This window comes from Typopeltis vanoorti, chromosome 19 (assembly GCF_054136105.1).
Source record: "Typopeltis vanoorti isolate ZY-2024b chromosome 19, IOZ_Tvanoo_1.0, whole genome shotgun sequence".
In the NCBI taxonomy this organism is placed as follows: Eukaryota; Metazoa; Arthropoda; class Arachnida; order Uropygi; family Thelyphonidae; genus Typopeltis; species Typopeltis vanoorti.
Window position 1 is genome coordinate 34,868,453 of NC_143567.1, and position 15,163 is coordinate 34,883,615.

General features: G+C 36.8%; 1 protein-coding gene across 1 annotated transcript in view; it reads left to right on the forward strand.

Moving 5' to 3' along the window:
- Nucleotides 1-15,163, forward strand: part of Lrrk (Leucine-rich repeat kinase) — a 790,764-nt gene that overhangs the window by 620,355 nt on the left and 155,246 nt on the right. The window contains exon 27 of the mRNA XM_090409582.1: nucleotides 9,549-9,800. Within this exon, the coding sequence (XP_090265708.1) occupies nucleotides 9,549-9,800 (252 nt within the window). The remainder of the gene's footprint in view (nucleotides 1-9,548; nucleotides 9,801-15,163) is intronic.

Below are 15,163 nucleotides of genomic sequence, written 5' to 3' on the forward strand. Positions count from 1 at the left end.
CCTTTTCCTCATTAACAATTTTTGGTTCTGTAACAGTTAGTTCATCTCCTATCAGTAATGCAGTGAAGCAGCTAACACTGTATTATAGCAGCAGCCACAACTGCAATTCCTAAAACATCTAGTTGGTTCCCACGTTTTCTTAAACCATGGTGGAATGATGATTGCATGGCAGCAAAAGAAACCCAGAAGAAAGTTTAAGTTATCTGCAGATACCCAACAATAACAACAAAATCAATTTCTTGAGCCTGAGTGAGACACATCAGAGCCAGAAGAAATCATGGATACAGTTTACTTCTTCTATATCAAGAAACACCAACAGCAAAGAAGTGTTGGAAAAAAATCTGGAAAATGAAAGGCAGATATGCCACCCACTGGCTCTCCATCCTCGAGCATAATGTTGCACATTTGTACATTGCTGTCACCCTCATGGTAAAATAGTGGTAGACACCATGGCTCAGAGATTCCACCAAATTGACTTCCACTGTAGCAATCATAAATGCCAGCATGCAGTTTTTCTTTCTGCAGGCTAATGAAATTTTTAATCCCTGCTGTTGTCTACCAGCAGCTCTTCGAAATTCATAGAATACTCTGAATTTGTGCCTATCTACACAGATGGCTCAAAATTGGAGGACCAAGTGGGATCTTCGTGTTGTCTTTCCAGACAACATATCTGCACATATCCTACTAACGTGTAACAACTTTACAGCAGAGCTGTATTCGATAAAACTTGCACTCAAATACATCAGATTCCACCACCACCAAAGATGTATAATATATTCAGACTTGGAAAGTTCTCTTCAGACAAGAAGTCTAGAGCTATAGCAACATTCAGTGCTTTCTTGAATTCAACACTTCCTCTTTCAGTTATGGAAGCTACGCTTTGGTGTGTACTTCTGTTGGATTCCAAGCCATGTTGAAATTAAGGGAATCGAGGTTGTAGATACTGCAGCAAGATCAGCCTTCTCAAACATCACAGATTATCAGACAAAAACTCCTATCACAGTGGTAGCTGTCTTGGAACAGAGAGAGTCATAATAAGCTCTACCAAGTTATGCCTGAAATTAAAACTAGTGCAGTCTATCATTCTCTGGGTTTGAAGAGAGGAAGTTGTTCCTGCCTGGCTCCGCATAGGTCATAGTCATCTCACCCACTCCTTTTGCCTAAGGGGGTGATGACATGCCTATGTTTGAGTTTTGTGACTCTGGACTATTCATCACACATATTTTAAATGACTGACTTCATTTCTTCAATCATTAATTTAGTCACTTTTATAATTTGTCTGAGCCCTACACACGCAGATTTTATCAGACTCATCAATTATTGCAGATAGCTTTTTTTTAAAAAAAAACAAAAAAAAACATTAGATTTATGTACAGTTTATGAATTTTAATTTTTTTATACTTTTTACATCTGTTTTATACCCATTACATTTGTGTTTCTACACTATTTTTATGTTTTATTTATTTATTCATATGAGGTTCTCCCCCTTTTCTTCCATGTTCCTTTGGGGGGGGGGGTTGAGCCCTCCTAATGAGGAATTAGGTATATATATTTTATGATTGTAAATCTGCATGTGTTCATAGATCCAGTTTGCCTGTTATGAGAGACGATAACAACTGAGTTTCATGGCGAAAAACCCTCTACCTTTGTGTGAGACCGACTAACTCACCTTCAGTCGAAAGAGACCAGAAAAGATGGGAATTGAACCCAGGTCTTTCTCTTTTTCAAAGGGCTTTGTCTATACTACTGAGCTATGGAGGTTCTTTCTTACTTATTTATTAAATAGTACACTTCTAAGAATTGTTTCATTTATAATTTTTTGTTATAATTTCGACTTGTATATATATAGTTCTTAGACATATATAAGTCCCTTATATTCACATGTTTTTTGACACAGTATGATTATATCTATCCTTGTGCGATTAACTCCCAGAAACAAATAAAAAACAATTCTCTTCCTACTTGAAAAAGGGAACCACATAGAGTTTTGTACATCGTAGTTCATCAAAAAAGATAACTTGACTGTTAGAGGATTTGGATTACAGGAAATGAAGTATTGATTATAAGTAGCCAAAGAGGTCGGAATGATTTTTAGAAACGGGGGAATGGTAGACAGCATATGAATAATACATAATGAAGCAATGAAATCTTAAACCATAGAAAGCCAGAAAGGAGAGATTAGAGTTCAGGTATTCGCTTTCAAGGAAGATCAGATCACAAAATAGCATAAGTATCACCTGTTGGAAGGAATTATTATTATTATTGTACGATCACCTCCATGGAGTTCGAAGGCTCATTTTGGGAGACCCAAACTATCCACACAATCTATCATACCTCCTTGAATCCATTAACAGACAAAGCACTGACAACTGATTGGCAACCCATTCAATTCATTCACAACTTTCAAAGCAAAAAATCTAGTCTTCACACCCCATACTGACCACACCTTTTTTCAACTTCCAGGGAAGACCTCTTGTACTGGTCCCTCTGGCCAAGTGCTGAAACATTTTCCCTGCATCAATCCTATAAAACCCTTTAAGCAACATGAATGATTCTATCATATCCCCTCTGTTTCTTCTACTTCTGCAATTATTACTTTACCTAATTTATCATCATCAGCAAACAACTGAATATTTCTTTTCAGGTTATTTCCTATATTATTTATGTACAAATTAAACACTAGTGGTTCCAACACTGAATCTTGCAGCACATCACTAGTCACCTGTTTTCACCTTTATTCTGCATCTCCATATACCACTTTTTGATATTTGTCTAGCAGCCACCCTCTTATCCATATAAACAGTGTCATATCCATCCCCATTTTGTTCTAATTCGTAACAGAATTCCATGTGGTATTCTGTCAAATGCCTTTGTGAAATTCAGCAGAATCATAATGTAGCTATATCATTTATCCAACTCAGCTGTTAATCTATTATAAAAAAGTTAGTAAATTGCTAATGCATGACCACCCATTCTTAAATTCTCTTTTTGATCAATTTTTTCCAGTACTTTTACCACCATGCCTAGGATACTGATTGATCTATAATTTGCTACTGCAGTCTTAGAAACTTGCTGCAAGGAACTGATTTGCCCTCTTTCAACTCTCTTGGAACTTTACCAGAGCTGAGACTTAAATTAAAGATCCTAGTCAGAGGCATTGCCAGTTCCCTTGACCATTCTCGAAAAACTCAGAGTTGATATGATGTCTGATCCCACAGCTGTATTTACATTGAGATTTGCAATATTCTAAGAATCTCCAATTCATCCATCTGTTCCCACATCAGTGTCTGTCACATTTGTAATCACTAACCTCACCTGTATGATATATACCTTTGCAGAGTGATCACACAGTATTTTATATGTATTTTATTTTATTTCTTTCTTTATTTTTCACTAGAGGTCAGGCCAATAGTTTTAACGGTTGATCAGTAACTTTAGCATATCATCTAGATTGTAGTTCAGCTTGTTTCTTTGTATATAGATGTATACTCCATATGATAACCTTAATGTTAAGGTCGAAACATCGAGTATTTACTTTGGTTTATATTAAACAAAAGTTTCACTCTAACACAGTAGTTGTTCCCATGATTTTCATGATACTGATTGGTCTATAATTTGCTACTACAGTCTTAGAAACTTCCTTCTGCAAGGAATTGTTTTGTCCTCTTTCAACTCTCTTGGAATTTTATCAGAGCTGAGACTTAAATTAAAGATCCTAGTCACAGGCTTTGCCAGTTCCCTTGAACATTCTAGAAAAACCTGAGCTGATATCCTGTCTAATCCTACAGCTGTATTTACATTGAGATTCTGCAATATCCTAAGAACCTCCAATTCATCCATCTGTTCCTACATCAGTGTCTGTCCCATACGTAACATCATTACATTCACTTGTGTGTTATACCCTTGCAAAGTGGTCACTCAGTATTTTATCTGCTTTTGTCATCTCATCACCATCATCACTCATTCAAGGTAATCTTCCATTGTCATTCTTCCTCTTACTTGCCACGTAAGGAAAGATCCTTTTTTTTTTTTATTCATTTCCTTTGGACTGCTTGCGATTCTTCTTATAATTTGATTTTGCCTTTCTTGCCATGCTAGTCAGCTTTCTTGCCTGAGCCTTGTACTGTTAATGAATTTGCTGGTCATCCTTCTCCTTACATACCCTCCACAGCATTTTCTTCTTCTGCAGCTTATGCATAATGATGCTACTCATCAATCCAGGAGTAGTACAACCCCATTAACCCTCCTTGCCTTAGGTATACAATTTAATATTGCATTCCTGTAGATCAGGCCTGTCCAACCTTAGGTTATCCGAGGGCTGCATTAAAAAAAGATTTATCCAAAGGCCACATCCAATGTGTATCTAGTAATTTAGTGAGCAGCAGCGACACAACCTCCATAGCTGAACAAACAAATAAACAACACTAATTGCACACCAATCGTGCACTCACATTCCCTGTGACCACCCAGAGCATGCATGTTAGAACAAAACAGTGTAAGAATGCTTCTTTGACACATCTAATATTTGAAAAACACTTGAGAGTATAGTGATGTAAAAACACCAAATAAAATAACCAACATCGAGATTATCGATTAGTGATAGAATTAAAATATTTTATATGCATTCAGTTCAAATCGCTATTTTATTTTTTCTCTTGTGAAAATCAAAACCCACAGACGGGCCACACAAAATCACTTCATGAGCCATGTTTTGGACAGTCCTGCTCTAGATAACCCTTAACTCTATCCCATGCACTACTAACATCCTGCTATCATTACTATCACCTGCCTTATAGTTCCACATATACCCTTCTTGACAGATTATTCCTCATGTTTTACAATCTCCCAAGTCTAGACCACGTAATCACTTTTGCCAAATGGCAATTGGGCCACCTCTATCCCATGCACTACTAACATCCTGCTATCACTACTATCACCTGCCTTATAGTTCCACACCACATATACCCTTCTTGACAGATTATTCCTCATGTTTTACAATCTCCCAAGTCTAGACCACGTAATCACTTTTGCCAAATGGCAATTGGGCCACCTTGGTTATGGATAGCTCTTCTGATCCAATGACCAGGTTTATTGCTCTCACATACACCCCTGGTCCCCTCCATCACATGTTGCCTCAAGTTGTTATCATTGTTATCATTATTATTAACCACCTTACCGGCCATTATAGATCAAATACGCATCCTCATACGCTTCATTTCCATCATATATTTCAATGTAATATCAGTGGTATTACAATTTTAATATGCACTTCGCATCCATGATAATCTTAACGTCTGTAGACGTCTGGGCCGGTAGCATGGTTAAGGGCAACTCCAAGTATTCTTCATACTCATTGAAGGAGGCCCTAAACATCATGTCAAGAACTATCCAGCATTTGTGCAATATCTATCATACCTTGCTATGAACTCATTCATAGTCATGGCACCCATAACAGATTCTGGCAACCTATTCCCCTCATTCACTACTCTCCAAGAAAAAACCTAGTTCTAATACCCTTGCTAACTACACTTTTACTCAGTTTCCATAGATGGTCCCTAGTTCTCCCACCACCAGACCTGTTCTGAAAAATTTCCTCTGAATTAATCTGAATTCTTGTAAAAACCCCTCAGTAATTTGTATGTCTTAATCAAATCACCCCCCTTTTTCGCCTGTTCAACCAGTTTCTTTAACTCACAGATCTTCAACCTGTTTTCGTAAGGTTCATTCTGTAGACCTGCTACCATCTTGATCACTCGTCTCTGGATCCTCTCCACTTTCTCCTCATCACCAAGAAACTCTGCACCCACATATGCATGCGGTAATCAAGATGGGCCTTATCAAAGCTCGTTAAGGCTTTGATAAGGCCTTATCAAATATTATCAAATTTGATAATGCTTGTCTCTGCTCATCAAAATACTCTTCAGTAACCAAGTGATCTGATGAGCTCCTTTATCCACTTTTGCTATGTTCCCCCTAAACTTTAATTCCCTATCTGCTAACACTCCCAAGTCTCTGACTTCATTAATTTCCTGGAATACAGTTTCACCAATTTGGTATACAGCTGGTAATTTTTTCACCCCAAAATGCATAGCCTTACACTTTGCCAGATTAAAATGACATCCATTTTCCTTTGCCCAGTCTGCTAATATATCCAGATTATCTCTCAGTAGGTGTATAAATTCCATTTCCTTCCTTTCACGTGATCTTTCTTCCTTCCATATCTCCATAGTGAAGTCTCCCATAATAATCACTTTATCTGTACTCATTGTACTATTGTACTAATTGGCCGATGCATGTCTTCCAGATCATCTGGAACCCCCTGGTCTATAGCAACAACCAACTGTATTTTTTTGTCTCACTGGTCTTGATCTTGCACCAGACTGCTTCAAATAAACAGCACCTCCCCCCCTCTTCTTCCCTATTCTTTTTTGGCTGTAGTTTGTCTGCTATCATCAACAGTACTCCTCTCCCCATCCTATCTTCCCTGATAATACTAAACCATTCACGTTCTATCCCTGTAACTTCATCATCTGCTGTTAACCAAGTCTCACTGATACCTATAACTTTTGGCAGGGTTACACTAACCAATGCCAAAAACTCCTCTCTCTTGTTCCTAATACTTCTGGAAATAGTATATAGAAACAGCAGCATCTCTTTAGGCCTCCACCCACCTTTACTTTCTGAATTGACTACCCTATTCAGTATTTTTGCTTGTCTCATTTATGTCTTCACATAGACTCACCTACTTCCATCCTAATTGCTTAAGTTTTCCTGAATTTTCACTGTAGCATGCTCAGTGAATAAAGATCTTTCTAGATGCCTAACACCATAACTATTTAGATGCAGCTCATCGATATTGTACAAATTCTTCTTTCCATCAAACAAAGATCACAAATATTACATCAGTCCTTTCACAACCTATGTATAGACTCATTAGGTAGCAACACCCTCCTCAGTTCATCTCTATCATGGCAGGAGACTTAAAATCTTTACCTTTTCACTGAGGTGAATTTATTTAAATGGATTGTTATAGTGGGAGTCAATTTTAATGAGGGGGGATGTTTTTTTATCTTGGTCTCCTATTTTATATCCAAAGTAATGAAAATGTTTCTTTGGCATGGAGGTAATATTGTCACTGGTTAAGACTTGTAAATGAGCCACACCTGATACACAGACATTAACTTTTAAATGTGACATTCATGAATGATTCAGAGATAGTGCATCTGTGAGAACTTAGACTAGTTTTTGTTGTGGTATTTAACATGAGACATCTTCAAGCATGTTCAAACCATACCTTCATTCAAAGTTTCACCCAGGGTATGGAATGAAAGGTTAGAGTAAGTTTCAAAAATTACTCCAACTACAAAAAAACACACACAAAAACAACAACAACATAATTTTAGTATTATTATTAACTAATTCAGGATGAAATATTCTAAAAATGCGAAAAGCAAATATCTTCTAAAAAGAAAGAAACAAAAGTTTATGTGGTGAAAAATTTTTGAATGACAGATTTGTATTTAGACTTTGAAATTACATCGGGCATACCTAAATTGATTTGAACTGTAGATACATAATTGATATATAATAATTAACAAAAATGCAGTTAAGTAAACTGATTAGATGAGGAGGACATTCTGGCATACTGCACCTGTATTAACAATGACACATGACATATGAACGTGGTATTGTTTTAATTTTAACTTTTCTGCTAACAAAGAATGCATGGCATCACCTGTTTTATGACAAAACAAAAATCACTGTTTATAGAAATGTTATCCTCAGTATGATTTTATTCAATAGATGGAAATGTAAGGATGTGCTATTGATAATAGTAGAGGTTTTGCAAGTGCAAAATTTATCAATAGCTTTCAGGCAGTATAGTGAGGTAAAGATGGACAGAATGAAATATTTAATTGGATGTTGTTACAGAGTGGCAGGGAAATATATAGGCAGATTAGCATATCAAATAAAAAAGGTGATTATTATAGGTGATTTTAATTATGGTAACATAAATTGGAATGAAAAGATGGCATCTAGGGGCAATCAGAACTAAGTTTTTGAAGGATGACTACCTTAGACGGTACATAACAAGGGACATGTGAGGATCAAGGATTGATCATTTCATCAGAGGGTGTTATGGTAAATAGGTAAATGGTGTGGGGGGGGGAACAAGAACCATCCTTGGAAGCTGTATAAAGGTAGGTTTTTGCATGAAGAGTAGTAAGTGACTGGAATGCATTGCTTGAGATTGCGGTAATTGTTAAAACAGTGAATGAGTTTTAGGCACGTTTGATGAGCTACCTTGTGTATAATAGGCGGACCCTCTGTAATGATTGGTTAGTTGATTTTTGATTTACGGCTGAAGCAACTCAGACTATGAGGCTAATGTATTATGTCTTTTAATTGCATATGTTCTAATCGCTGGTTTGCCTGCTTTGTAGAATGAAAAATTCAAGCTTCTGGGAGGAAAAACCCTATCATCTCCATATGCAACTGGCTCACTCACTTTCAATTGAAAAGCCCTGATAAAAGTATTATTACATCACATCTCCAGGGAGTCCAAAGACTCATCGAGGGAGGGCATCAACTCTACAACTCTCGTCACACTACTCCACGAACCTTCATCATCTAACACCAAGGCCATCTACCGCTGACTACCACCACTATTACTTTCACACACGATCACGAACATCCATGCCCACAACAGGATTCGAACCCGCAGCCTTTTGGCTGGAGAGCGGATATGCTAGCCACTCGGCCAACCTGGCTGGCATCCTGATGGGAGATTCAAACCGAGATCTTTCCAGGTCTTGACTCCATGGAGGTCTGATGATGATAATAATAATAATAGCGTACTCTCTTCATCTTTCAACAATCTTATCTTCTCTAGTTAGCAGGACATCATTTTTATCCCTTATTGCATTTTCTTGCTCCTTCTTTCACTCAGTTAATATTTCCTTGTCTCTTCAGTTTTCCAATATGGCCTAACTCTGGAACCTTTTGTGCTGCTTCTTCTGCCATACTAGTGTGTGTGTGCCCTTCACAATTATCAGAATGTTTGCAAATCCATTGTATAATAAAGCATTGTTTTTTTTTAGAGTTTATCATATAGATACCTCCATATTATTACCTCAAATTATTAACATCTTTGGAAGCTTTTATAAGAATTTTCATCTAATACTCGCGTTTGTTTCAGGTGGAAGTTTAATTTATTAAAGTAGACTAACATTTCATCCTTAAAAGACAAATTGACTTTAATATTTCATGTGCTTGCAAGCATGCATGTACACACACACTTACTCTTCACAGGCTTTGTTACCTCATACAAAACTGTAAATCCACAATCATAAAGTGTATTTTTGTACATATTTATCTCTAGTTTGTCTGGATTTTATATTTATTTATTTTTTTTTTTATGTGAGCAAAATTCTTATCATAACCTTTTGAAATTCTACTAGTAATATAAAAAAATAAGAATACTTTGCAATTTTGAAAATGGTCTTTAAAAATTGTAAAATTTTATTAGTCTACAATTTTATTCATAGGCAGCTTGGAACAAGTGGCAGAGAGATCCTTTACAATATGCATGCAAAGCCTATTGTACTGCACGACAGGAACTCAACATTTTGCTTTCACTAAGGCATTCCAATATTGTACCTCTTGTTGGTGTCTGTACACAACCTCTTTCTCTTGTTTTGCACCTTGCGCCACAAGGAGCTTTGGACTCGATTTTAAAAAATTATCGACGATCTGGTGCTCGTATTGATGTGTTTGTATTACAGAAAGTAATTATACAGGTATTTATATAATTTTGATTTCTTCTGCAAAGTGCATTTTTACAGACATTTTCAATTCAGAAAGAATAAACCTAGTTGTGATTCTTAATGAATCAATATAAACTAATGATCTGAAAGTTCTTTGCTATTTAAGGGTTTATTTAGACTACTTTAGTTGTGTGTTTTGCCATTGCATTGTTTGGATGCAAAGGCTTGGTGATGAATGAATATCTAGATAACACTCTTTCATCAAGTTTCCTGTTAGCAGAATATTAACTAGAAGATGTCTGTAATCGGTTAATATCAAAAATTCATTATGTTTTTTTGAACATTACTTGATGGAGTGGTTGATAAATATGTCTCTGTAAAATAGTGATATAAATTTTGTTCTGTTATATTCAAGCTTTTCTTCTTGAGAGAGTGAATCATTTGGGATTAAGGGAGGAGTGAATATAATTTTCTTTTAAATGAAAGAAATCCCAAGTTTAAAATGAGAAGCTATGTTCTATTACTTGCTTTTATTTAACTGCAATTTTTAAACTTGGGATTTCTCCATTCAGGAGATGGAGACTATTATAGATCTTGAATTTCTTTTCTTTCTTGGGTTATTCTCTTGTTCTACATAATTCTAGTCCTTTATGTTTTTGAAACATGTGCCACTTGTTTTCATTATCCCCCCCCCCTCCATTTTTCTTCCTTTTTTTTCTCTTCATTCTCTCTAATTCATCTTTCTGAAGACTTTTGTGTCTCATAGTATGAGCCATATATCTTTTTTTTTTTTTTGTATGATGTTCTTTAAGAGATAAATGTGCCATAAGGTTTTTTAAATTCACACAAAAAAAACAAGAAAACCCGGTAAGTACAATTTAGTCAAACTCTCATCTATCACACCTCTTACTAAAGAGTCACCATACATTATCCACCATGCACTGTGAACATCCTTCCCTTGCAGATCATTATGCCATGGTTTTGCTTCTGGCTTCCTCCTAAGTGTATCATAATCACCTGCCTTGTAGTTCCACATATACCAACAACTCCCCTTCTTAATTGAAATTTCCACATTTTGCTACCTCTGATGTCAAGTCCACATGATCACTTTCTCCAGGCAGAGGCAATATAGCCACCTTAGTTATGGACAAGTGTTCTGATTCTGTAACAAGATCAAGTACTCTTGTATCCTGAGTCCCCTCCATCACATTCTTTTTCAAGTAATTATCTCTCAGTAAGTGTATAAATTCCATTTCCTTCCTGCTACGTGATCTTTCTCCTTTCCAATCCATGTCTCTAAAGTTGAAGTCTTCCATAATAATTACCCAACTTGCACTCATTGTACTGATCTGCCGATGCATATCTTCTAAATCATCCCTGGCACCCCCCTGGCCTATAGCAGCAACCAATTTTATATTTTTCCTATTGGTCTCACCCTCACACCAGATTGACTCAAAAGAACTGCAATCTGCACAAATGATTCCTACTCTTGTTGGCTGCAATTCATCTGATATCATCATCAATACCCCACCCCTATCCTGTATACTCTGTCCTCCCTGAGTCTCACTAATGTTAGTGCAACCTCACAAAAACAAAAACTCCTCCCTCTTGTTCCTGATGCTTCTGGCATTAATATATAGAAACTGCATCATCTCTGTAGGCCTGTCCCCAACCACCTTTACTTCCTGAATTTATTACCCTATTCAATATTTTTTGTTGAGAGACTAGATTCTGCACTTGGGCATTCTCACACTCATTTGCTTTATGGATGCCTTCACACACTATCTCTCTCTCTCTCTCTCATTTATTTAGTTTTCCTGACTTTATGCTTCCATGCTCTTTTATATCCATCAAACTCAGGCCATGGGTCCACAAACTCTATATCATTCTTTCTGCATAACCTATATGTTGATTCATCATATTAGCATGTTCAGTGTATTAGTCATCACCCTCTTTCTCAGTTCGCCTTTATCATAGCATGGAAACAGACTTACATACTTTACCATCTCATTCTTCTTTTTCACTTTTTCCAATAACTCTTTTGTATCCTCCCTCTTAGAATACTTCTCTCTTCTCAAGTCATTGGTTCCATCCAAAACAATCAATTCATTCATCCTCCCCTTTTTATGCATTCTTATAGCATTATTAATATTATTAATTTTCAAAGCAGGGAAACAAGATTTTGAAGTAACCCCCATCATAGAATCGCCATAAGAATTAACTTTTTATGCTCTTTCTGTTGTTTATTCTTACCATTTTCTTTTTTGCTTCAGACCTCTTGCTTTTTTCTGTTCTCAGTTTGACTAATTTCTTGCTGTTTCTGCAGCCGTTTTAATCTCATGCTTTGTCCTGTGAAAAATAACATGCAATCAAGTTATTTCTTTATTCAAGTCTTCTACATTCTCCTGAACTTCCGCTACTACAACTTTCAAATACTCTATCTTATCACTACTTTCAATCACATTTCTTTCACCATTGATTAAACCCAGAACTCTTCACTCCAATACTTTAGGTTTCATAGCTTTCAGTACTAACTTCCACTACCCATGTAGTGGAAGTTAGTACTTCCCATTTCAAAACCCCTGCATGATGGTGTCTTGACTGGCATTGTTCTTGTTCATATCAGTGTCATGAATAACATAGTTTATCTATTATACATGGTATAAATATATCAAAAATAAATCAAAATATCATTAAATCAATATTAAAACAATGACTTAGCTGTGAGCTCACTATCACACATCTGTCCAGTATGTGCCACCTGGCAGCCGTTTTAATTCCCATAAACCTTAATGTGAATGCATCTGTGGGATTGGATGGTATACCAGCACGGGTCTTATGTGAAGCGGCTAAAGAATTGTCAGTGCCCTTGTCCATATTGTTCGGTCTGAGTCTTGGAGGGGAAAATGGTTCCACTGCATGAAGGAGGATCCAAGACAGCTGTTGCAAATTACTAACCAATCAGCATATCAGGAGTCATTGTCAAGGCCTTGGAGAAAGTAGTCAAGAGTAAAATGCAGGAATGGATTGATGAAGATGAGATGCTGTTTTTTGGAGGGGGCAGCATGGTTTTGTGGGGGGGGGGTAGAACATGTCTCAGTAACTTGCTCAAATTTTATAACACAGTGATGGCTGAACTGGATGGGGGTGATGGGTTTGCAGTGATTCTGCTGGACCTGGCTAGGGCCTTTGACGGGATACCACATGGAATTCTAATCCATAAACTGCAACATGTGGGGATGGATATGGGGTTGGTGAAGTGGATGGGTGGGTGATGGAGAGATATCAGAGAGTGGTTTATTCAGGAGTAGAGTCCAAAAGACAGTGACTAGTGGTGTGCCAGGATTCTGCTCTTGGACCACTGCTGTTTGATTTGTTCATTAACAATATAGGAGGGGATCTGAGAGGAACAGTTCATTTGTTTGCTGATGATGCAGGGTTGGGTAGGGCAATAGTTGAATGCAGATGATGTCAGAATTTTGCAGGATGATTTGGATAGATTGGAGGACTGGGCTAAGGAGAATGGATATCAATTTAATGGGGCAAAATGTAATGTTATGCAGTGGAATGACTTTTAATGTGATTATATTGATCAAGTGCATATAATAAACAACTATGTTATACCAACTAGTTTCACAAACTAAGGCTGATGGCATCTTCAGGAACATTCTATAGTTGAACATGATGTTCAACTATAGAACGTTCCTAAATAACAACAAGTGATATCATGCACGTTCTATGCATGTATTGTATGTGCTCTGTTCTTTGTTTAATATAATTGGAATCTGTTGATTATAGTTTGTAACAGTTTTTTACATTTTTAGTGCCGTACATCAGTTATGTGTCCTGAAGATGCCAACAGCCTTAGTTGGTGAAACTAGTTGGTATAACGTAGTTGTTTATTATATTCACTTGATCAATATAATCCCATTAAAAGTCATTCCAGAGCTTTTTGGTCAAGAAAATTAAACGTTTTTTAACACAAAATGTTATGCATTTTGGGGTGAAAAGATTAGCAGCAGTATACCACATTGGTGGAACGGTACTCCAGGAGATTGATGAGGCCAGGGATTTGAGAGTGTTGGTGGATAGGGAGACTGCAAAAGTGGCTAAATCAGCTCATCAAATCACTTGGCTGCTAAAAAATACATTGATGAGTAGAGACAAGCAAGTTATCATTCTTCTGTATCAAGACTTGATAAGACCCCATCTCGACTACTGTGCCCAGATTTGGTTCCCTGAGTTTCTTCTGGATGGGGAGGAGGTGGAGAGGATCCAGAGGCGAGTGACCAAGATGATAGCAAGTTTATGGAATGAACCTTATGAAAACAGGTTGAGGATTTGTGGGTTGCAGAAAATGGTTGATAGGTAGAAGAGGGGGGGGAATATGATTCAGACATTCAAATTACTGAAGGGTTTCTGTAGAATTAATTCAGAGGATATTTTTGAGAACAGGACTAGTAGTGGGAGGACTAGGGGCCATCCATGGATGCTGGGAAAGAGTGTGGTTAGTAAGGCAAAAAAAACCTAACCGTGTTAGAGCTAGATTTTTTTGCTTTTAGAGTGGTGAATGAGTGGAATAAGGCTGCCAGAGTCTATTGTGGGTGCTGTGACTGTCAATGAGTTCAAGGCAAAGTATGATAGATACTGTGTGAATGTTGAATAGTTGATGAACATTGTGTTCAGGGCCTCCCTCGATGAGTCTAATGACTCCTTGGAGTTGCCCGTAATAATAATAATAATAAGTCTATAATATTTTTTGAAAGGGCCATATATTTTTAGCCTGAAAATTACACACCATCATCAGTAACTACTTTAGTTAATTACGAAGTAGAAAGCAATCCGTGTGAAGTTATATATAAAACAACACAAAGGTATAATTGAGGAAACACTGTATTATTAGTTGCTAATTAACTGTATTATTAATTAAAAAAAAACAACCTTTAATGATGCATGATTAAAATAAGAGTCCTCTCTCATATCTTAGATAGTGAGAGGCAGTCGTTCCAATTCAAATTTGTATGGTAAAGTAAGCCTTCCGTGCTCTCTTTTAAAAAACATTCAAATTCATAGCAACAAAGATGGAGTAAGTGCATTTGAGACTGTAGAATATTGTGATCCTCATCTGTTCCATGTTGCGCAAGGCAAGATTTCTCAGATTTCCTGTTGATGATGTAAGACTGGTATTCTTTTATTCTCTTTTCCACTGAAAGTCCAGTTTCTGCAAAGTAAGAATGATGACAGTCACATGGAAAACCAGGTAGACACTAGGAAGAGCAAGAGGGCAAATGTGTATCTTTAGAAGATGGAAACCATCATGATAATTTGTTGACAGGAATAAATGTAGCCACTGGATTATATTTCTTAAGAATTCTAAAAATTGGTTCTGAGATGCC